Source organism: Podarcis gaigeae (genome assembly GCF_964106915.1).
Source record: "Podarcis gaigeae genome assembly, chromosome: 8".
Lineage (NCBI taxonomy): Eukaryota > Metazoa > Chordata > Lepidosauria > Squamata > Lacertidae > Podarcis > Podarcis gaigeae.
In genome coordinates, this window is record NC_139684.1 from 38,770,228 (window position 1) to 38,794,737 (window position 24,510).

The window sequence follows — 24,510 nt, forward strand, 5'->3', positions numbered from 1 at the left end:
GCCTCACTTGTCTCTGTTGACAGTAATAATGCGGATTTGTCAAAGCCTAATGGACATGGAGATGCCAGATTACACTGAGTCCCTCGACTCCTCATACACCATGTTGGAGTTCGAAAACCTGAGGGTGCTGCCCACAAACTCATCAGGTGAGTGAGGAGATACCTTCCGTTGCCTCTCCAATCAGCCTCTGCTACCTTTGTTCAAATGTTGTCCTCTTCGGTGGACAAGAAGGAATGGGGTTGAAGGGTGGAGGGTGTCGCATTTGTGTGGGTGAACTCTTGGACTTCTGCATTGGGACGGGTCTTACGCTGCGGCCTTGAATTATATTGCCGATGAGGGACATAGATTGAAAAGCTTGTTGTATTGTGATTGAGAAAATGGATTTCTAATCAATGGAAATCTCTTGGAAAAGGTGTATTCCACACCTCACACACCTTGCTATGACATCACAATGCTGCAAAATACTTAGCCAACAGCAAAGACTATTGTTTATTAAGCCTGGAAAAATCTACTTTCCGAATATTATGCTGAAGATGTATTTATCAAATAAATGGCATTTTACACCACTGTCAACTTTGTTTGGCAAGATGTACCATTGATAAATGAGATGGTGGGGAGAGATTACATTTAAAAATATATATGAAATAGCTTGGCCTTCTTCTTCTTCTTCTTCTTCTTCTTCTTCTTCTTCTTCTTCTTCTTCTTCTTCTTCTTCTTCTTCTTCTTCCTCTCCTCCTCCACCTCCTCCTCCTCCTCCTCCTCCCAAATCAATCTCGTCCGAAGCTGATTTCTGGGGCACAGGGAGAGAGGTCATCAGAGTTTTGTTGGCCATGTTCATTGTGAATGTTCACGGAACTTGCATATATTTAGAATCTCATGTCATCTTGGTTCTGATTGTAACTCTTGGAATTCATGACCATTTGGACTCACTCTTTACACACGTTTCCCCTATCTACCAGCTGAGGAGAACATAACATTTTACATATCTGATGAAGTACAGCATTTCATTTTCCAGAGGAGGAGCTGTGTTTGTCTGTTGTAGCGAACACAACAGAGAACCCTATGCTACCTTAAAGATGAACACATTAATGACTGGATAAGCTTTTGTGGACTGCAGTCAACTCCATCAGTCCATAAAACCTCACACCATTATAAATGAGTTAGTCTTTGAGGGGAGAAATTACATTTCAAGCATCTGATAAAATGAGCTCGAGTCTTGTGCTACAATATTTCTCTTAGTCTTTAAGGTGAAACACAGGTGCCTCCCTGCTTTTCTTAAACAATATGGAGACACCTTTCTGTGACTTTGACACAGAAGGTTTGTGGGTAGCCAGAAAGCTTGAGCTGATGTTTCCTTCAAATATTTTTTTTTTCTTACAACCTGTGGCTCAAGTGTCACTGACTGGACAGGACATCATTCCTAGGAGTACTTCTTGTGGTTCCCCATGCCCCCGAATTTCGGCCAGCCTCTGCTATGGACTGAGCCTTTAGTGTGGTAGGCCCTGCCCTGTGGAACTGCTTGCCAGTAGAAGTTCAGCAAGAACTGTCCCTCCCTCCCTTCAGACATCTTTTGAAAACTGTTTAATTTAGAAAGGGCTTTGCAACCTGATTTTTCTTTTAACCGATCAATATGTATTGTTATTCATTGATGTTTTATTAATGTTTTTAATGATATGTTATGGATCTTTGGTTGGTTTTATCTCTATAGCTCCACATTGCTATATATTTAGAAAAGTTAGGATTCATATCTCTAGAATAGTGTAGAAACAACATGCTAGCTTTTCTGAAAGGTGAAGGCTGTTTCAAGTTGGCATTGTGGTATTTGCCTACTTGTTAATAAGTAAACCAACATAGTCAGGAACTTGCTGTTTTGAAATGAGCATGTTTGTCTTGGGTAAGCATCCTCATCAAAAATTTGTCCAAACAGCTTAAAAAAGAAAACGCCCCCCTCCCTACAAGCTAGCCAAAACCTTGAGACCGCAACATATCCCATTAGTAAAATGATCCAAATGTAAGAGGTCTATCCAAGAGCTTTCACAAAGCTCTTACAATAGACAAACAGCCATCTTTTTAATGGTGTTTAGGGGAAATTAGGGGAGGTGTTTGCTCCAATTACGGAATTAGCAACTGGTTTAGAAGAAAGGAAAGGCTTTGTCTTGTATTGTGTTCTCAGTCTCATTCTTATCCTGGGCTTTGGAACTTTCACTAGTGTTCCTGCCCACCCCTCTCCACCAAACAAAAAGGAACTTTGATAAAGTGATACTTCTCTGTTGCAATGGAGAAGAGGAAATATATTGATCCCTGAAAGGAAGTTCACATTGAAACAAAATTAAGACTCTCAAAATGGTGGTACATCACTGAAGGGGGAGGAGATAGTTTTGCTGGCACTGCCCCTGCTTATTCTCTAAAGGGTGGTATGCCAGGAAAATGCTGAGGCTGGCTTTAGAGATGAAGAATAAAATTAAATTGAAATGTCTTTTAAAGCGTACAAAGATGGTGTTGACATGAGGTGGTGGTGGTAAGCTGCACTGCTTATCACCAGAGATATCACGAGCACTCTCTTGAGTAAGGTGTTCATGACATTGACGCAAGCACACCTAATCTGCAAGTTTACTGGCTGAAAAACTGATCTCCCCTCCCCTCCACCGATTGCAATTTATTGCAGCTTGAGCACCAGGGAAATGGCATATCCTTGAAGCAGAAACACTTTGTAGAAAGAAAACTTGGCGGATCTCATCTTGCATGATAAACAAGCAACATCTGTGCACTTGTTTCTTGAAAAGCGAATCATCGGGTATGGTTTTAGATATGCCCCGTTGAATCATCTTATTTTGTCGAAGCCAATGCCCTTTCCAATGCAGATTTAAGAGTCAAAAGAATTTCTGAATTAAAATCCAGCGATGAAACCTTCTGACTTTTTTAATTTTGTAGTGATTTCCTGTAACCTCCAAGAACCCCACTGGATTTCAGTGGCCTTTTGGTAGCCTTCCCAGTTGTTAAGATGGTTCACTTCTGACATGAAATTGGGGAAGAGCTCTATGGTAGAGCATCTGCCTTACATGCAGATGGTCCCTGGTAACCTTCCAGCATCTCCAGGCAGGCCTGGGAAAAGCCTCTGCCTGAAACCCTGGAAAGTCATCATCAGTCAATATGGCCCATGGTTTCCCAAACTTGGCCCTCCAGCTGTTTTGGACTACAATTCCCATCATCCCTGACTACTGGTCCTGCTAGCTAGGGATAATGGAAGTTGTAGTCCAAAAGCAGCTGGATACCCAAGTTTAGGAAACTCTGGTGTTGACAATACTGAGCTGGATTGACCAATAGTCACTTGGTATAAGACAATGTCCTATATTCCCATGTGAAGCCGGCATAAATTGGCCTTACAAAGAACACCCATGTGGTTGCTTGGCTCCATTGCTACTCACTTCCAGGTGGACGACAAAGACAGTTTCATTTCAGTGGCATTTTTTTGAAGACTGCCTTGGGAAGGGGATTTTATGCTGACACTGTCTTTGTAATAATTTTAGCTTGTTTTATCTGGTATGATTGAAATTGCTCTTGCTTCATTTATTAGTATGCATTTATTTTTGATTTTTTTTAAAAAAAGAAAATCTCTTGAATACTTATTGGGAAAGTGGGATATAAATTGTGGCAGTAAAAAAGAAAGATACATCTCTTTTCAGTAGATTTTAGAATTTTGAAGATTCACCAGAAGTGGATTGAACCAGAACAAGATGTATGGTTGTAATCTAGAATACTTTATGATCCTATTTCTCACCCCCCCTCTCCCTTTTCTTTGCCTTTCAAATCAACTCTTACAAACTTAAGAAATATTCCCCATCAGGCTACATCTGTTTATTTTTCTCTTAGGTACCATTTTAGCTGGTCTTCCTAATTTACATTGTTTATGCTGGACTAACACCTGCCCCATGATACAATTCCTCATATTGTTGTTTCAATATCTGGCTGATGTATCTCATTAATTGGAATTGCTTTGACAACTGGCTTGGAAAAGGAACTTCTCTTATGAAAATGTTTCGTTGTTTGCCCTAATACAGGGGTCTGCAACCCGCGGCTCCGGAGCCGCATGTGGCTCTTTTACACCTTTGCCGCGGCTCCGGGGCGGATACTAGCAAGGGGAGGAGGCGCATTGTGTGCCCCGACACTCGCCACTGTGGCGGGCGCTGTACTGGCTGTGACGTCGCATGGGGGCGGTGCGTGCGTTAGTCACGCACCGTCCCGACGTCACCTTCCCGCCCGCCCGCTACGTTGTAAGGGGCATGTACGCTGGTCACTGTTTTGAAGGGGAGTGAAGAACACACACACGAAAAAGGGTAACTTGTTAATTTAACATTTATTTCTATGAGGAGGAGTAATTCTGAGGGGTCAAACAAAGAAATAATAAAAAAGTGACAAAAAAGTTATTTTTATAATGACGAGTTTTGCGGCTCCCAGTTTTTTTTTCTTTGGAAACGGGTCCAAGTGGCTCTTTTTGTCTTAAAGGTTGCAGACTCCTGCCCTAATACTTTCCCCCATCCTAAAAGTTCAGCATGACCCTTTTCAAAAATGTCACAGCTGCAATCTGGTCCATGGGTGGTGGCCAGGATGACCAAGTCAAACAAAGGAAGCTTATTATAGTGTAACATACCAAGAAGGCAATAGACTATATGTCTGGATTCATGTAGAAGTGCACAGGGCATTGGGAGTAAAAATGGCTCCGCTCTTGAGGTGTGGCAGAACAGGCCAGATAACGTCTCAATGCCGTTTCAATAAGCCTCACCCCACTCGTTGGCAAGGAAATACCCATAATAAAATACACTGTGGCATTGAGTAAGTTGATATCACATTATCAAGTGCCACATAACGTTCGTTCTGCACTTGTAAGGAATCATAAGAACGTTAGAAGAGCCTTCTGGATCAGATCAAAACTCCATCTAGTCCAGCCATCTGTTCTCACAGTGGCCACCAGATGCCCTTTTGGGAAGCCTGTGAGCTGAACTTGAGTGCACCGGTACTCTCTCCACCTGTGATTGCCAGCAATGGGCAACAGCACCTACTCTTTGGAATGCCCTGCCCATTGATATTAGACAGGTTGCCTTCACTGTATTGTTTGAAACTTTTTTTGTTTCACCAAGCTTGCAAAGGCATGCCATTTTAACATGTAATTTTTAGCAGGTAGTATGGCTGATTTTATTTGCATTTTGGGACTTTGTGCGTATCAGCTTGATTTTAATGCTTGCTTTCATCAATATTTTAAATGAATACTTGTTCTTGTTCTTTGTAAACCCCTTGAAGGTTTTTTGTCCAGTTAGCAGGATATACATTTTGTTCCATAAGAAGTACAGAAGAAGAAAGCAGGGAGAAACTTGACACACAAGCTGCAATTCCACTGCTAGCTCTGTGGAATTAATATAATAATTGAGATTCCAAGATGAAAACTAGGATTGCTCCTTTGTTATATAGAGAAGCTCCAGGCTGCTCTGAGTGACTTACAATTATAAAAGCATACATGATACAAAATTTAAAAGACATCAGATGGATGAAATGGCATCCATTGACTAAATCCTGCAAAAACACAAAGGTACTAAAAGAAGAACACCAATACAGCCTAAGGTATTGTCATTCCCAAGTGACCCCAATTAACAGGCAACTAGTTGACTGAAAAGTAACATCTTTGCTTGCACTTAGAAGTTGAGAATGATGGCACCAGGCACATCTCTCTATGCACACACATAATGAAAATACACAATAAAATAATTTCACCAGAACATTAAAATAAATTAAAGTGTACAATAAAACAAGCCCACTGAAACAACACAACAATTTTAATAGTCCCCCCCCCACAATTAGAGCAGGAATTTCAACTTAGCCAATTAGGGGAATGCTTGTCTAAACAAGTTTGTCTTCGAGAGCCAGAGGAATGCCAGTACTGATGGGGCATCTCAGATTTCAGCAGTGAGATCATTCTACTACACTGGTTTCACCAGCGAAAAAGCCTGCCTTCGTGTTATCACAAGCTGATAGCCATCAGACCATGGTGACATTAACCAGGTTCCATTTATTGACCGTAATACCCTTACTGGCCAATTGAGTGAAATAAAGTAGAGGGTTTTTTTAGGGCTTTATAAGTAAGAACATGGCCCAGAGTTGTTTAGGGATTTATAAGTAAGAAGGAGTAACAAAGAACTAATTAAGTCTATCTTGTTGAGTGCTAACCATAAACTGCACGTTTTCAGGTTTAAATGTCAGCCTTTTGTTCTGCATGCACTGTATATATTGAAGATCAACAATGTGCTACGCACTTCCTCCACACATGATGCGGTTGTGAGGATACATTTTCTACCCCGAGACATTGCCATAAATTCCCAAAGTGCACACAGTGCATCCATCACAGCCAGAATGTTTGTGGAACTTGGACGCAGTAGATTATTTTTCTGCCAGAGAATTCTCACCACAAATATATCTCAGAGCCACTCCCAGGAATTATTTTCCTGCCCCAGAACAAGGCCATTTATTGTATTTAAATTAGGGTATGTTTAGAGGAGATCTAGAACCCAAGTTCCATTAAGAACAGTTTAAAGAATTATTTTTTAGCCTGGAGAAGATTATGGAGAGACATTATAGTGATCTTCACATCTCTGAGGACTGTCGCATGGAAGATGGACAATACCTGGGCCACATCCACACCATACATTTAAAGCACTATGATACCACTTCAAAAGTCCTGGCTGCAATTTCTAGAGTTCTCTGTGAAGATTGTTAAACCACTCTGGAAACTGTAGTTCTGTGAGGCGAAATAAGGGGTCTCCTAACAATTCTCAGCACCTTTAACAAACGACAGCTCCCACAATTCTTTGGGGGAAGTCACGACTGTTTAAAGTGGTATGATAGTGCTTTAAATGTATGGTATGAATGTGGCCGTATATTGCCTGCTTTCTTCCCACCCACCACCTGCGTTTGAAAAGCACTTCATCCCCCCTCCTTTTGACATCATCATAGCATCACTAATATTATTTCACTCACTAAAAGAATCAGCCAGCCTTTTCTTTCCAAGCAAAGACATTGAGGAGTATTTATGGCCAAATAAAATGTCATCATCATATATCCCAAGCTAACATTTACTTAGCTGAGTTAAACTAAATGACAGGTGGCAAGCATCAACAAAGGATTCCATTTTTTTAAAGATTTCAGAAGGCAGAACTGGAGATATGGCCCTGTGACACAAAATATTAATGCCAATTAGTGCCTTGGTCGGGCACCTTTGTGGGATGACACAAAATATTAATGCCAATTAGTGCCTTGGTCGGGCACCTTTGTGGGATGGCACCAAGATCCAGCAAGCACTCTGGTAGCGAGGGGTTTTCCTGAGCCTGGGCGAACTCACAGGAGAGGAGAGTGCTGTTGTGTTCAGGCCTTGCTTGCAGCTTTCCCAGGGGCATCTGGTTGGCCACTGTGAGAACAGGATGCTGGACTAAATGCATCATTGCCAGTGTGGTGTAGTGGTTAAGAGCAGTGGACTAATAATCTGGTGAATCGGGTTTGATTCCCCGCTCCTCCACATCAGCTGCTGGGTGACCTTGGGCTAGTCACACTTCTCCGAAGTCTCTCAGCCTCACTCACCTCACAGAGTGTTTGTTATGGGGAGGAAGGGAAAGGAGGTTGTGAGCCGCTTTGAGACTCCTTAGGGTAGTGATAAAGCAGGATATCAAATCCAAACTCTTCTTCTCTTTATCATTGGCCTGGTCCAGCAGGACTCTTCTTATGCTATCTTCCCAAACACCTGAATGGCTAAACAAGGGAGGGACTTTTCAGTTCTCAGACCTGAATTGTGGGATTAGCTTGCAGAGATACCCACCCAACTCCATCACAGTTGAGTTTAGGCATCTGATTCAGAGAGCAGAAGAGTCAGTAGATGACCAGCCTGTTCACTGCTGGGAGGCTTGGCTGCTTTACTGATGCTGTGGTCTCTTATAATGCTATGTTGTGTTTTAATTATTTTGGTTTTATGACCACAAGCCAACTTGGCGATTGTAAATATGAGAAGGTCGGGTATAACTTATGGCTCTGCACAGCTCATCCCCCCTCCATCCAGCCTGTGGTCTCAATTGGGGTGGGCAATCAGGTTACATCCTCCACCCCACCCCAGCCACCTACCCCAGATCCAGCCCCAAATTAGTTTAGGGGTGGGACTAATGTTTATTTCCCCCCTTTAAAACCTAATTAAACATACAGGTGGGGGATGTTGCAACTCCCCACTCACTGAGAATAGGAGGGTTGAACCTGGAGGGGGCGCTGTTTCCTGCAGGCAAGCCACTTGGGAAGGAACACCCTGCATCTGCTGTTGCACAGAGACACCAATCGTGAGGTGCTGCTTCAGAGATGGCTCATCAGGCAGGAAGGAGAATCAGGCGGCACTGGGCTCCTATCTTCTCTTGGGAAGATGCAGCTGGTGGTCAGATAGGCCTTGCCCTCTTAGTGGAGGTTTCCTGTCCACTGTCTGCCTCTCATTCCTGCCTGATGCCAAGTTGGTTGCGTGTTTTTTAATGTGAAATGGCAGCTGCCTGGATTGAGAAAGCAGCATTGGTAAAATAAGGTGGTCTGGGAGGGCAGTTGCAGGAAGATCGCTGTGCAAGACAAGAAAGTAGAAGTCCGTTGGGATACTTCCATGTGTGCACAGTCTTGTTGCACCATCTTTTGCACATGGCCTTGCACAACATTTCAGGATACTTGCTCACAGAAGATGCATTGCACATCATCACACAATGTTTTTCTGGTGGCTCTTGCACAACAGTTAAATTGAACAGCACCGCTGCCAGAAATTTGTCCTCTATTGCATCTTTGGATCCAATTCTAAATAAATAATTCTTCCCCTCTCCCCAAAAGATTGTCAACTGATCCTGGGTTGGCTGCTTTATTTCTCTGCTCTCTTGCGTGGTGTAGCTTGAACCACCTGAATCAATAGCTTTTTAATGATCTGTTTTGTTTTGTTTTCCATTTCAAGACCTATAAGGCACCATCTCTTGGCTTAGTCTTGGCTTGTAGCATCACATCCCAGGACTGCATAGACCAGGCAAACTCAGCCCTCCAGATGTTTTGGGACAACTCCCACCATCCCTGACCACTGGTCCTGCTAGCTAGGGATGGTGGGAGTTGTAGTCCTAAAACATATGGAGGGCCGAGTTTGCATATGCCTGGCATAGACTGATTTTCAGGATCCTGATTGGACTAGCTTAGGAGTGGGTAGATCTTGCTTCCATGGACAATTTCTGGTGGACCACCTAGTGTCAGCTGGTGGCTTTGCTAATTTAGACCACATTCATATCATAGACTTAAAGCACTGTGATAACACTTTAAATAGCCATGGCTTCCCCCAAGAATTCTGGGAACTATAGTTTGTGACGTGTGCTGAGCAATGTTAGGAGACTCCTCTGTTCCCCTTACAAACCAATGATGCCCATAGTTCCTTCTGAAGAGTGATAGATGGTTATACCAATTTTTGAATTGTAGCTCAGAGTGGGTAAAATGTGAGTCTCCTAATAATTCTCAGCACCCTTAACAAATTCTACAGCTCCCAGAATTCTTTGGGAGATACCATGACTGGTTAAAGTGGAATCATAGTGCTTTAAATGTATGCTGTGAATGTTGACTCATTTAACACATAGCAGTGAGCAGTGTGAATTTTGATTTTAAAAATAAGGCAAGACCCAATACTCTATGGATTGGGTTAGTTTTGTTCCTTTCCAGAGCTGGTCCAAGAGGAAAGATAGAGCTTACCTCCCCACCCATTCCATATGTAAAAGCCAACCAGATTGGTGGTTACACCTAACTTAGACATAGGTGGTGAGAAACCATCCTCCATTCTGCTAGAGTCCAGTAGATTAGTTTATAAGTTGCTAGGCAGACCCAGCTGTATCCATACCTCTTACCTATGGTCACCTGTGGCAGCCACCTCCCTCTGCCTCAGAGTAGGACTGGCACCCCCAGGACACCCACTTTATTGACCACTGGTGAACTCCTTTTTTGCAGATGCCATTGTTTCAGAGTCAGGGAGTGGCAGCCTGCTGGCGAATGGGATCAGCTCAATGTGTGCCATCTGTGGAGACCGTGCTACTGGGAAGCATTATGGAGCTTCCAGCTGTGATGGCTGCAAAGGGTTCTTCAGAAGGAGTGTCCGTAAGAATCACGTCTACTCGTGCAGGTAGCTCTATAGTTTTGTAGTTCATCCTTGGACATTGACCGGCTTTTCCATAAGCTTTGAACATTGTCACTGGCTTGAAGATGAAGACGAATGACAACTTGGAATTTTTTCTAGTTGGCACTGCCTGAAACAATATGTGAGCCATCCTTTGAAATTCACACGTTTCCTGATTTTGTAGTGGGTTTCTCCATCCAAGTAATTTGTACAAAAATGTACATACTAGGGTAACGTTTGCATATAAGGGCATGTTTTCATGAAAATAACACACAACAATGCATTATATTTGGGGAAATTGCGTGCGGAAACAAGCACATTTAATCAAAACTGGGTAGCTCAGTTGTTTAGAGTATGGTGCTGGTAACAGCAAGGTTGCAGGTTTGATCCCCATAAGGGACAGGTGTATATTCCTGCATTGCAGGGGGTTGGATAAGATGATCCTTGAGGTCCCTTCCAACTTTGATTCTATGGTCAGGAGAAGTTTGCACCAAATTTCTAATAATTCTCATGAGGACTGTTTTACCTAAAATTCATAAATTGCTACAGGAGCTTGAAAAAATGAATTTAAGCTGGTGGAAATGAGAACTGGAGAAACAGACAGAATTGCCTATCTCTGTTGGTTGTCCATGAAGCTGCCCTAACACTTAGCTGAAGCTAAGGAAGTCTGGCCAGTGGCTGGCTGGGTGGCCACCCAGAGACCACTTGTACTCCACCTTGGGTTCCATAACGGACAAATAGTGGGATGTAAAATAAAATAATAGTCTAAGACATTTCATTGCCTGAGGCAAAGAAGAAGATAGCTCTCAACCCAACCACAGTTGACCCTTGCTTCAAACCCGGCAAAAGGACAGCGTACAAGGCAGCAGGATTTGGGAAGGGCTGGTAGCTCATTGTATCTGCTTTGCATCCAGAAACTCCCAGGTTTAATTCCCAGCATCTCCAGGCAGGGCTGGGAATATCCACTCCCGTCTGAAACCCCAGAGAGTTGCTACCACTCAGCATAGACAATACTGAGCTAGATGGGCCAATGGTCTGACTTGGTATAAGCTTCCCCTGTTCCTATGCTTAGCAGGGGAGTGTCCAGCGCTTAGCATTGCTCATTGCCACCTTCACCTCTGGCACCTGCCATCGAAGGCAGCTGGCTCACTCTGCCAAATGATAGGACCAGCCCTTCATATCACCAATGATTTTTTTCAGAGCTTGCCTCTTTCCCTTTCCAGATTTAGCAGGCAGTGCATAATAGACAAGGACAAGAGGAACCAATGCCGATACTGCCGTCTGAAGAAATGTTTCCGGGCAGGAATGAAGAAGGAAGGTAAATGGTCTAAAACCATCCCCTGATCCAGAGTCCCATGTGCACTACTGTGATGCTAGCCTTGCATTCAGTAGCCTGCTGCTAGCGTTGGGGGAGCTGATGAGTTGTGCCAAGTTCCACATCAGCAAATTCCTTTGCAGCACCGTTAATGAGGGTGCTGAATCACAGCGGATGAATTCTGAATCACAAATAGGCAGAGCTGGATCATGTGGTTTGGAGGGGGGGGGGTGGAAAAATTTCAGGACGTTGCCCAGACAGTGCCATCCCAATACATTTTGCTTCCTGAAGCAGAGTTCAAATTTGTATTAGTAGTTTGATTTATTGTCTACCGTTCACTATGCAGTCTCAGGGCAGATTTCAGCCATTCAAAAATACATTAAAACCAGTTAAAGACAAATTGCAATCACAAGAATACAATGGCCCCTGAAAATATACCTCTCTAGTGTCAAAGGCCAGAGGTGCATCTTCAGTATTTGATAAAGACAGTATAGTGAAGGTGCCAGGTGAAACAAGATGAAAAACAAGGATAGAAACCTCATCTTGTTTTAAATTTCCTAAGCTGCTTTGAGAGCTTTATGGAGGAAAAGGGGACTATTTTTTAAAATAAAATAAGTAATTAGTATATCAGCAGAGCACCAGATGTTGCAATCAGACCCTCATCATTTACATAATATACGCATATCTAGTGAAAGTTTTGGGAAGTTACTGATTTGCTTCCTTTGCCAGAAAAGTGACCTCTACTGGGACAGGTATCGATTTCCTATGTTTTTTTTTATTTCCGCCCCTTGCTCCACCCTGATCCACCCCCTCTGTAGCAACCCGGTCATGTTGCAGGGGAAATGAAGTAAATTGTTTGGTTGGTGTTGCACTAGGACGTCAAACAGCAAACACAGTCCTGTTTGTTCAAGATTTTGGACTTGGAAGGGACATTGAAGTTTTCTATCATTCGATTGCAGAATGCTCAGCAAAATTCAGATATAGCAAGGCTCCTGATAGGAAATGCCCAGTGATCTTCTACATCCTAAATTCTGGTCCAAAACACCAAGAAGGCATTGAGTTGGCAAAGGCAGAGTCAAAACTTGCTCTGTGATCATGCTGCATTTCCAGTGATGCAGTTTCAGTAAGCCTTTGTGTCTGCCCAGCCTTTCAGATAGGCTACTGGCCTCAGCTTAGAGATGGAGGAGAAACTCAAATCAGTTTGCATTTATGGGCAAACCTTCCTAATTCACACTTTCAGTAATAATACACTATCTGAAATGGAGCCATCCTTCAAAATTCACACATCTTTGAACTTTGCAATCTACTTCTCTAGTCAAGTAACAAATAGGAAAATGCACATATAGAGGCAAAGTGTTCACAGAAATGCATATATAAATGAAAACTGCATATAAAAATGCATTATATAAGGGGAAATCGCTTTGCAAATATGTGTAAATTAGGGAAAGCTGCATACAAAGGTGTGCACTTTAGGAGGAATTCACACTAAAATGCTGCTGAATTTTCACAAGGAAAATGTGGAGAACTCAACCTAATTCTGGGAAACAGGAAAACTGAAATTCACAGGTCTCAGTCTTAACGTTTCCATTCATCAGAAATCCATTGCAATGCACTCACCACCTAATAATGACTTACTTTTACAGTAGGTAAAATATTAACTGGAAAAGTTTCTTCCAAGGAACCTCCTGCGATAATGCCAAAATCATCTTGAGAACGTCATGCTTTAGGCTGGGGGGGTTGTTATCTGCCTTGAAGGGAAAACAGAAAAATATACACCATAAACCACACAAAAGATAAACAAGGAACCACTTTGCTCTCCAAAGGGTGTGATTATGATAGGAGCATTAATGCAACTCACTTCAATTGGATCCTGTCTTCATTTGTGCTTTAAACAGTATGTGACACACCTGTTTTTTATCTCTTGCGTGGATGACCTTTTGGCCTCACTTTGTCATAAAATAATTCTTCTTTCTGTTCTCAGGGTATATATGCCTAGCTTATGTATCCATATACCTAAGTGGGACCCACAAAAGCTTTCAACACAAAAATGTGCTTGTTAGCCTTTAGGGTACTGTGGGAGAACACTGAGTCAGACCATTGGCCCATCCAGCTCAGTATTGTTGACACTTAATTTATATCCTGGGCTTAGCGTAAATGAAAACAGATGCAACTTAAACCACACAATGAATATCAACAGCGGCACTGAAAACAAACCACACAGAGAGACAAAAATACAACACCCACCCTCAGAAGACACTGCCACAACAGCTAGTTGGTGGCCAAGGACTGTTGGAACAAAAATTACATCTTTGCCTGCTGGCAAAAGGAAAGCAGAGGGGGGCACCATTCTAGCTTCCCATGGGAGGGAGGTCTACAATCTGGGAGCAGCCAGCAAGAAGGCCCTGTCTTGTGCGCTTACCAGATATGCCTGTCATAGAGGCAGAGAAACACCTCCCCAGAATATCTCAAAGCCCAGGCAGGCTCACGTAGGGAGAGGCGGTCCTTCAGAAAGGGGTATGAATTCAAAGGGTGTGAACATTTGCAAATTATTCTAACCACATCCCCACCAGAACACTTGCCTATGGGTTCTCCCTACCTGACCTGACCAGTTCCCAAGATTCTTAGCAACTGCATTTGGTGCAAATCCAGTAAGAAATGTAAACTTCGGAAATTACAGTGCAAGTCAGCCCTCTTGCTTATTGAGAATTGGTTGTGTGGTCACTGGAGGTGATGCCTGCCTGACATGGTTGCTTCGTCTCTCTTGCAAAGCTGTACAGAATGAGCGTGACAGGATCAGCATCCGCCGGAGCAGTTACGAAGACAACGGAGCCCTGTCAATCACCATTCTGACCCAAGCAGAGGCAATGGCGCATCAGGTAGGAGGGGACCCCCACACACACATTTCTTCTTACATCTTGTGGTCATTGGGAGTCTTCTTATCCTGAGGTCCTTAACCACACGGAAACCTGGCAATAGGGTATAATCTTCTGCTGCACCTTGGTTCATGTCACATCTAAAGGTGAACCTACCTAGTTCGTACTTTCCAAAACAATATTGAAACACAGCCATCTTTTGAAATTTGTGTATCTCCATATTTTGCCGTGCAATTGTCAAGCCAAGTAATGGGTTCAAAAATACTAGGGTGAAATGTGCAATAAAATGTGTATATAAGCAAACAACAACAACAAAAGGAGCGAAAGTGCGTTGTGTTAAGGAGAATTGCATATATGCTCTAAAATGAATTTTCGTGAGAACTAGTTGTTGGGGAAATGTGGATGACTGACCTTAAGGCAGTCAAAATGAGAAACCAAAATGGACAAATTCATCCACCCCCAAACAACAGGCTAGTTTAGGAGGCCAAAGCAGGACAGATACTGTACATGGCTATGAACTCTTCAGCCTCCCTGAACGCCTACATTTCCTGAAATCCCCAACATCCTCATCTGGGCTTTCCCATTAGCCCCAGTAGGTGGGGAAGCTTCTGACTGTATGTTTGGAATTTGTTTATCATTTTTTGGCTGCAACATCCAGACCATTTCCCCCCCCCCCCATCCTTTTCTTTATTCTTTTTCATTGTCCAACCACTCTCTACCACATGGAGGATCTTATCCAACAATGAACTCTGGAGAACTCTTAAACTTGCCACATTTCGGCTACTTTTTCTTTGGTCCTAAAATAAAGGTATTAGCTAACTGTGTACTATGGAGTTAGTTTCTCTCTCTCTCTTTATGAAGAAATTCTAAAGTGCCCCAAACAGGAATCAATAAATAAAATGCAAGCCTCTTGCACCGAAGGACTACAGATTTCCAGAACTTGGAGGGTGAGTTTGGGCAAAAGGCAAATTCATAATGTAAACATACGTTGTTGATAGAATAGTTGTGATCTATTGCCACCTTCTGGACAAAAGGGTAACTTTCCATTTGGGCACGATAGACTCATCTATACGATGGTGTGTTATATGGAGGGGTGAAGGAGTGGGGAAATGGGGAAGAAGAAGATGTAGGATTGCCTAGTTAAAGGGTGCCTGATCTTTTCTCTTATAGTATTCGGCTCTCCGTCCTGTGCACAGCGCCGATATTGCCATGAAGAAGATTGCAACCATCAACGATGTGTGTGAGTCGATGAAGCAGCAGCTCCTGGTCCTCGTTGAGTGGGCAAAATACATCCCAGCATTCTGTGAGCTTCCCCTGGATGACCAGGTGAAAAAAAGCAACTTTGGGGAGGAAGGAGGCATATGTAGCTTCTGCAACCTGGATTCTTTGAACGTTATGCTTTCCTTCTGCAGACCTGCGATGTGCAAAGGAGAAACTTCCTAACTCAAAAATATGTACAGTTGTTCGTTTCACAACAGTTATGGATTGATTTAGTGATTTGGGAGAGAGAGAATAGAAAACCTGGGTGTAAAAGATTAGCATTTTTCAAGCTAACACATGTACTGTATGGCAATTGTGGCACAGAGCCTCAGATATCAATGAGCCGGATGGGTAGGGTGTCATGGAATGTTAGCGAACATTGCACTTGCTCAAAGAACAGATGTTTCTGCTTCTGAGAGGGGAGTGGAAGTTGTCAGTTTGGCTGAGATGAAAGCTTCGCACAGACCCTAGAGACAGGAGTGGCTTTTGGGGGTTGGTCTAGGAAGAAGTCTCAGTCCAAGAGAGAAGTAAGCCCCATAAGCAGGGTAACCAAAAACAGGGTAGAGTGGACTGAGAAAAAGGTACCTGAAGGGAAGGTGTTGATGGAAGAGAAGGGAACTTGGGTAATTGGACAGATGAGGCGACAAACTGGGGCAACAGGAGGCTCTGAAGAGACCTCACAGCACTTAAGGAGGTGGGGAAGAACATAAGAAGAGCCTGCTGGATCAGGCCAATGGCACTGCGGTTGTAGGTAGGCAGCATTGTAGGAACCCTAGGGAGGCAATGAGGTTGAAGAAGCTGTAGGGAGGTTACCAGGGAACGGATTTCACATATTGAGGCCAGCTTGCATGTAACAATCCTAGCTGCTACGCCAGTTTAGCAGGCTGGGGGGGGGGGGGAAAGCATCAGGTTTGGATGGTCACTTCTACATTACCAAAACATATATTTTAACTTTGGTATGTTTTAAAATATGGTAGAGATTTTTTCTCAGTTTTATTGTTTTCTTTTTTTGTAAATTGCTTTGAGGGCTTTTTATTTTTACATTTGTGTATACATTTTTATGAAATACACACACACAGGAAATGCACCATTTGTAAAGGAGACAAAAGGAGAGGACAGGTTTGCATACGCTTTGCAAATGCTCATTTCCTATCTATAGAGGTGCATTGAAAGATAATGGCTATAATTCACACAGACGTTACTGTGACCAGTGTGGAGAAGACTGTGACCAGATGACCCATTTGCCTAGTGCTCACTGTCAAGTCTCACCTGCATTCCATTCTTAGCGTCCTTTATTTTAAAACCAGGCTTAAGTCAGACAGCCCTTCAAACAGAGGCCACCTTCAAACAGGGGACTGACCTCTGTAGAGTTGGACACACGGCCACCCTAGCCAGGCCTTCACACGCCTCTCCTTTTTGTGGCTTTGGGGCTTCAGTCCTAGTTAATTTCAAACAAGAGTTCTCCCATATATCCCAATGGGTAACTCTCTGGTTTTATGTCCATTTAATTAACAATGATCTTAAACCTATGGTCTGTATTTGGTTTTAGGATTCCTCCCCCCCGCACCCCAGTACCAGTAAGGGGAAGAAAGTACAGAGGCTGTATGTAGGAAGGAAGGAAATTTATGGCAGCACCAGACATAAGGATGTTGGCTGATTTATTTCATGTTTTGATCACTTCACCAGAACTAGGATCTGATCAAGATCCATTGTTGACATGCATCAGTAAAGCAGACTACTGTTTAGTCAGTATGAAATTGTTCTTTCTTCTTTCTTCTCTCTCTCTCTCTCTCTCTCTCTCTCTCTCTCTCTCGGGATTCACAGGTTGCCTTGCTAAGAGCCCATGCTGGTGAGCACTTACTGCTGGGAGCTGCAAAGCGTTCTATACCATACACAGATTTTCTATTACTAGGTAAAATACCCATGCACTATAACTCACCTCATTGTCTGGTTTCCACAGAGAAACCGGATCTCTTTACTCTCTCCATGTTTTCAAAACCACAGTGGTTCATTATTATATTTTTGGTTTATAGAATAAGACAACTGGAAAGATTACGTCCAAAGAGCATATTGTCCAACTCCCTCTAGTAAGGTGAAAGGTAAAGGTAAAGGACCCCTGGATGGTTAAGTCCAGTCAAAGGCAACTATGGGGTTGTGGCTCCCATCTCGCTTTCAGGCTGAGGGAGCTTTCTGGGTCATGTGGCCAGCATGACTAAACCACTTCTGGTGCAACGGAACACCATGATGGAAACCAAAGCACACAGGAACACAGTTTACCTTCCCACCACAGCGGTACCTATTTATCTACATGCACTGACGTGCTTTCAAACTGCTATGTTGGCAGAAGCTGGGACAGAGCAATGGGAGCTCACCCCATCATGGGGATTCGAATCGCCGACCTTCTGATTGGCAAAGCCCAAGAGGCTCAGTGGTTTAGACCACAGCGCAACCTGCATCCCTCTAGTAAGTTAACAATAATATATAAACACCCCACCCTAAAATGTATCACCCTAACACAAGAAGATCCCTGCTGGATCCTGTTTCCCACAGAAGATAAGCCAGATGTTTCTTTAAAGTTCACATGAAGCAGGGCAAGAAATTCACATAATTGATTGAATTTATGCAGTATGTGAAGAAGTACTTTCTTCTGTCCCAATTTCACTGAGCCTTTATTATGAGAGAGGGGAAAAATATCTCTCTGGTTCCCTCTCTCCACACTAAAGATAGCACATTAGACAGACAGCTTTACAAACAGTCACCATATAATATCCCTTTTACAATGCAAATCTATACATGTCTACTCAGAAGCAAGCCCCAGGGAGTTCCATGGGACCTACTGCCAGGAAAATGGGCATAGGCTTATTGCCTTAAAGTGTATCCTATGCATCCATTGTCTACTCAAAAGTAAACCCCCCTGAGTTCAATGAGGCATACAGCCAAGTAAGTGTACATAGGGTTGCAACCTGAAAAGCCCCGAACACTCTAGCTTGGAGATGGAGATGGGACCCTCTAGATGATGCTGAACTCCAACTCCCCCCATTGGTCATGTTGGTTGAGGCTGATGGGAGCTGGAGTCTAAGGACATATGAAGGTCTACAGCTTCCATATCACTCTTACATTCTTTCCCCAACAGAGAAGGGGGTCCACCCTTTTCATTCTTTACCATCAGGTTTTCAGACAAGGCAACCAGAGAACTGTGCCTTAACTTTGTTTGGTGAAGAGTCCCATTTTAAATCCAGAAGCTTGTTCATTCTTACTTGCGGGGCCAATTTGTTAAAAATAATAATTTTGAAACAGCACATCAATATTTGCAATAAACATTGGAGAAGGTCTAGAGAGCTCAGTGGCAGGACATCTGCTTTCCATGTAGAAGGCTCCAGGTTCAATCCCTGGCATCTCCAGATTGGGCTGGGAGACAATACTGAGCAAGATGGCCAAGGATCTGGTGTATAGCAGCATCCTATGTTCCTCTTTGCAGCAAGGCAAGATGCTTTTTCTCCCCCCCTCCCTTTTCAGGAAATGACTTCATCATCCCAATGCACTGTCCAGAGCTTGAAATTGCCCGTGTAGCTACCAGAATTCTGGATGAGCTGGTGAAGCCCTTGCGAGAAATTCAGATTGATGAGAATGAATACGCTTGCCTGAAAGCCATTGTGTTCTTTGACCCAGGTGAGGTCCTCTCATGTGCTACTGAACGTCACAAAATCCATTAATCATCAGAGGATGATGCAGATTTCAGCAGCAAGGCTCCACTGCTTATCCATCCACTATGCTTCAGGTTTCTTCCTGGACCATTCATTGATATGGTACCCCCTTCACCGTTTCTTCAGAACCCTCCCACAAACTTCAGTTTTCTTTAAGGCCTTTTGCTGAACCCCTTAATCCTCTAGGTATACTGGAGGAATTCAGTTATGGTGAATCTGAAAAATGAACTACCTGATCTACATCTTCAGGATTAATGTGTGGACCGGAATGCTTTTTTTGTTTTGCACGTCTCTGAATATTACAATATGGTTCTTGACTCATGCGATTTAGCGTTTGTATTGTAGGAGAAAAGAGTGTTTAGAAATGCATAAGGTAAAGGGACCCCTGACCATTAGGTCCAGTCGTGGCCGACTCTGGGGTTGCGGCACTCATGTCGCTTTATTGGCCAAGGGAGCTGGTGTGCAGCTTCTAGGTCATGTGGCCAGCATGACTAAGCCACTTCTGGTGAACCAGAGCAGCTCACGGAAACGCTGTTTACCTTCCCGCCGGAGTGGTACCTATTTATCTACTTGCACTTTGATGCGCTTTCGAACTGCTAGGTTGGCAGGAGCTGGGACCGAGCAACGGGAGCTCACCCTGTCGCGGGGATTTGAACCGCTGACCTTCTGATCAGCAAGTCCTAGGCTCTGTGGCTTAACCCACAGCGCCACCCATGTCCCACTAGAAATGCATAGGTTGAAACAAAATTATTTATAAAACAGCTATTTTTCAATAATGTATTTAAATACAAATCTTCATGCAGATTTCTTAGAAAACAGCAACAAAATATGCAATAAGAGGATAATTTATTTATTTTAAAAATTTATTTTATTTTCACCATCTCAGTCCCCAACAGTCTTACAAAATAGAAACATATGATATACAACATTTGAAACATAAATTAAATGCCAGAGATTTAAACATCAGTGCAGCAGAGTGGTCCTGGCATAAAACAGTTTCAACCAGGTGTCTGAAATTTAGCAGGAGTGGTACAGGTTAATGTGGAAATGGGTTGGAACAAGCTATGAGCACATGTGAAATTAGCATGGGGCATCTTTATCCCATAACCAAGCCTAAGTCCATCCAATGGTATTTGCCCTTATCCATCCCTTGCTCCTCTTGTCTCTCCTTCACCCTCTTCAGTTGTCTTCACCACATGTCCATTTCCTGGGCAGGGAATTCCACAAACTGGGCTTCACTAGGGAGAATGTTATTTCATGCACTGTTGCGAACTATGTCTCAGATGGTGGCACAGGGCACACAGAGAAATCTCCTCAGGTGATCTCACAGGGTACTGTGCATATCCTAGTTGCAAACCCTTTCAGGCAGGGACAGGGAAACTGCTGCTCTCCAGATGTCGGGCTCCAACCCCCATCAGTCCCAGCCAGCATGGCCAATGGTCAGGGCTGATGGGGTTGGGGGTGGAGTCCAACATATGGAATACCACAAATTCCCCTGAGTCAAATTGCTGCATGCAAGCCAAACTAACCTTAGTTAGTTTCTCTCTCCCTCCCAGATTGCAAAGGCCTGAGTGAGCCCGGGAAGGTGAAAAACATGCGTTTTCAGGTACAGGTGAACTTGGAGGATTACATCAACGACCGGCAGTATGACTCGCGAGGCCGATTCAGTGACATTCTCCTCCTGCTGCCTCCTCTCCAAAGCATCACTTGGCAGATGATTGAGCAGGTCCAGTTCGTCAAGCTCTTTGGAGTGGCAAGGATCGACAGCTTGCTGCAGGAAATGCTTCTGGGAGGTAACAACATTTGGAATGGTGCTGTGTCTTTCTCACCTGTGTGTCTTAAAACAGAGGCGAGGACCCTCAGGCCTAGAGGCCAGAATGTGACCCTCCAGACCTTTCTATGTGGTCCTCAGAACTCTCCCTAGGCCACACTCTTCACTGGCTTTGTGTCATGCCAGAAATGTTTTTGCCTTGTTCGGATGTGTCATTGAACTCTGGTGATGCCCCTTGCTTCCATGGATAGAGAACGTACAGGTGTGTGTAGACACTAGCCTACTAGACAAAGGTAAACTTGCTGCACCCACTTTTGCCTTTCACCCTGCCCACTGCTGGTATGTGGCCCTTGCAGAGTTGCCCAGAAGGAAAGGCAGCCCTTGGATTGGAAATGTTACCCCGCCTGTACCTTTAAACAAAACTAGGGGGAATGACACACTTTGGGCAAAAGCCAGGAGACAAATCCATCCGTCCATTTGGGTGTTTGCGTACAAAGAGAATGGCATAATTAGAAAATGCTTTCTCAAGGCTCAGAGTGGGTCACATCAATAAAAGCAAAAGAATTGCATTAGGCTTTCCCATTAAAGGCAGAATGAACTTCAAAACAAATAAAAATGACGCCTGTGTTTGGTATTTGGTCAATAATGACTGGCAGAATGAGACAGCTTTTCTCTCTGTTCATGCAGGGACAACTATGGATGCACCACAGTACCAGTCAGGACCTTCCAGCCTTAACATGGAGCCTCTTCCAGGACACATTGTGCTCCCCAGCAGCATCGGATCAGTAATTCACACCATTTCAGCCTGTAGGTGTCCAATTTCCTATCTGTTTCACTTAGTTAAAACCTTTGCTTATTAAGGCTATGCAGATCTTTCCTCTGAAATATTAAATTCTGAATGTGCACATATTGGAACATTTCAGAAAGGCATGCACTTTCTTCCAAGGAGCGAGGATAAGAAGAGGAAAAACTGGGAGCGATGCTTCAATTTCACTGCTAAAATTTAAGATGCAATGTGCAATTTCCTGAAAAGGAAATTGCATACTTTAAGTGCGCATTTCTTCACAGCAATGGGAGAAATTGTACACAGCAGTAATGTAATTCAATGATAGCAAAGATGCTTTGCATCCAGAAGTACTCTGGTTTGATCCTGCCAGGATCCTGTCCAACCCAGAGACCTCTTTGGAGGGAAAGGTTCAGGGGATGATTACATACATAACATTTGCAGACTTAAAAAAAAAAAAAAGCTAGTGAATGCTACTCATATTCACTTGTATGATTCCAGTTCCTGATCTCCAGTAAACATGCAAATTGCAGCAATGTCCACTCCTGCTCCCATTTCAGATGGAATTCCCCAACATCTATAGTCCTGACCCACTGGTTGAAGACTAATGCTAGGCTATTGCAAATAACACCTTTTTGTGTTTTTTCCCTTCCACAGCATCTCCTGAAACATCCCTTCCTTCTCCTTCAACCAGTACAGGAAGTGAAGATTACAAGCTAGGTCCTGCCCCCAGGCCTGAAGTAGTACCTGCAACTGTTTTGCCTCAGGCGGTGATACCCAAACAGGAGATTCTATAAAGTACCATGCTGAAGAAATCAATAATTTAACCTTTCAAGTCTTAAGTCCAGTAGCAGCTAGCACTGCCAACCTCGCGGGGCCCTTTTCAGACACTGAAACAAAACGGCACCTTTCAGCAAAGACAGGAGAGAGCCCACCTGTCGGCAGTGTCCCCTTCCTATGGGTTCATGTCGTTTCCTCAGTTAGAATTGTAAGGTGTTTGGGGCAGGTGCTTCCTAATGAAGCAGCAGGGGTTCTTTGTTAATGGAGATTAAGTAGAAGATAGATGCATGTGTTCTAAGTTCTCTTGGCGACGGGTCTTCATGCTTATGCGTGTTCATGCTTTCCAAGCTCGGCCTACATACCAACAATGCCTGGAAGGCTCAAGCAGCAGACAGACTCAGAGAGACACATTGAAAAATTAGAAGCAAAGAGCAGGAAGCACATTGCGAATCCTAGACCTGTCTGCTGCTCTCTTCTCCTCTGAGAAGCTCCACAGTGCTCCAGCACAGAGATACTCCTTCATGGGGCTTGGTAATATTACATCTTATGAGGCCTTAATAATGTGCTGCATACTAAAGAGGGCAAGCAAGCATAAATGCATCATCAGACCTTGTTTCCGAAGTCCAGTACCCTCCCACATTTCTCCAATGAAAATAGGGACATCCTATTCCAAAATAATACTAATTTTACTATTTATACCCTACACATCTTGACTGGGTTACCCCAGCCACTCTTGGTGGCTTCCAACTAACAACAACATTGAGAAGCTTCACTATACAGGGCTGCCTTCACGTGCCTCAGGGGTCGGATAACTCCATACTCTCCAACATTTCTCTGATGAAAATAGGAATGTCCTAAGGAAAAGCAGGACATTCCAGGATCAGATCAGGAACTGGGACAGTTCTGTAAATCTGGGACTATCCCTGGAAAATAGGGACACTTGGAGGGCATGGGATCCCAGCTGGCTCCGTTTCACTGCAGAACATCCAGTATCTCAGTCTTGTAGCACTCACTAAAGAGAGGCCCACTGATATTATTATTTGTGTAATTAATGGGTGTAAAGTGCTGTTTGCACTCTCCTCAGTTGGTATCTCAATGGAGGCTGGTTCATTTGGGAAAATTGGGCACTGCCCCACCACCCTCTAGCTGCCGTCTGCCAGTCCCCAGCTGCCTGCTTTCTTGCTACAGGACACTTGCTACAGGCGACACTGGCTGTCACCTTCCAACTTCTTAAGTCCCAGTGTTGGCCCTGTAGAACTCAGTGTGGAGGAGGATGGGGACAAAACTAAAATTAGTTGGCTCCACCTTGGCTCTGTTTCTGTCTATATGGGTCTCCCTGGCTTCTACCTTACCTGTTCCAACGGGCATCAGTCTTCACTGAAGAGCGTGCTGCTCATCAAAAATTGGCAGTTTATTTTCTGTTAACACTCCCAGCTGTTGTGTGGTTCTTTTGGAACAGAATACAGGATACACAATCCAAAGTGGAGAAGATTGGTTCTGCTCATATCACAGCTACTGCCAAAATTGATTCCTACATTCCCATTGCTATTTCTTTTGATCCCATAGGTTTCTGTTTATTAATGTCTGATCAGCATACTATTAGGACTTACTAACGTTTCTGAGATTTGTTATGCCATTTCTAAAAGCCGTCAACATTTGAAAATAGGAACATGCTGTGCTTAAATAAAAAGTCATGAGGTATGTTATTAATGCTTCAGTCTTTTCATTGCTTCTTGGAGACAGAAGCCTCTTCATACGTGTCAAGCTATGAGGTGCTCCTAAGAATATGTATCATGTGAAAGCCACAAACCATTGTATTGACTTGGATGGG

The 24,510-nt window shown here is 43.5% G+C and overlaps 1 protein-coding gene across 1 annotated transcript; it reads left to right on the plus strand.

Moving 5' to 3' along the window:
- The first annotated feature begins 11 nt into the window (after positions 1 to 11).
- Positions 12 to 24,383, plus strand: LOC310850979 (hepatocyte nuclear factor 4-beta-like). Its single transcript, XM_083752996.1, has 10 exons — positions 12 to 146; positions 10,027 to 10,198; positions 11,416 to 11,510; positions 14,277 to 14,383; positions 15,551 to 15,706; positions 17,465 to 17,552; positions 19,157 to 19,309; positions 20,901 to 21,137; positions 21,803 to 21,922; positions 22,557 to 24,383. The coding sequence occupies exons 1-10, from the start codon at positions 29 to 31 to the stop codon at positions 22,694 to 22,696; spliced, it is 1,386 nt and encodes a 461-aa protein (XP_083609122.1). The 5' UTR covers positions 12 to 28; the 3' UTR covers positions 22,697 to 24,383.
- Positions 24,384 to 24,510: the final 127 nt, after the last annotated feature.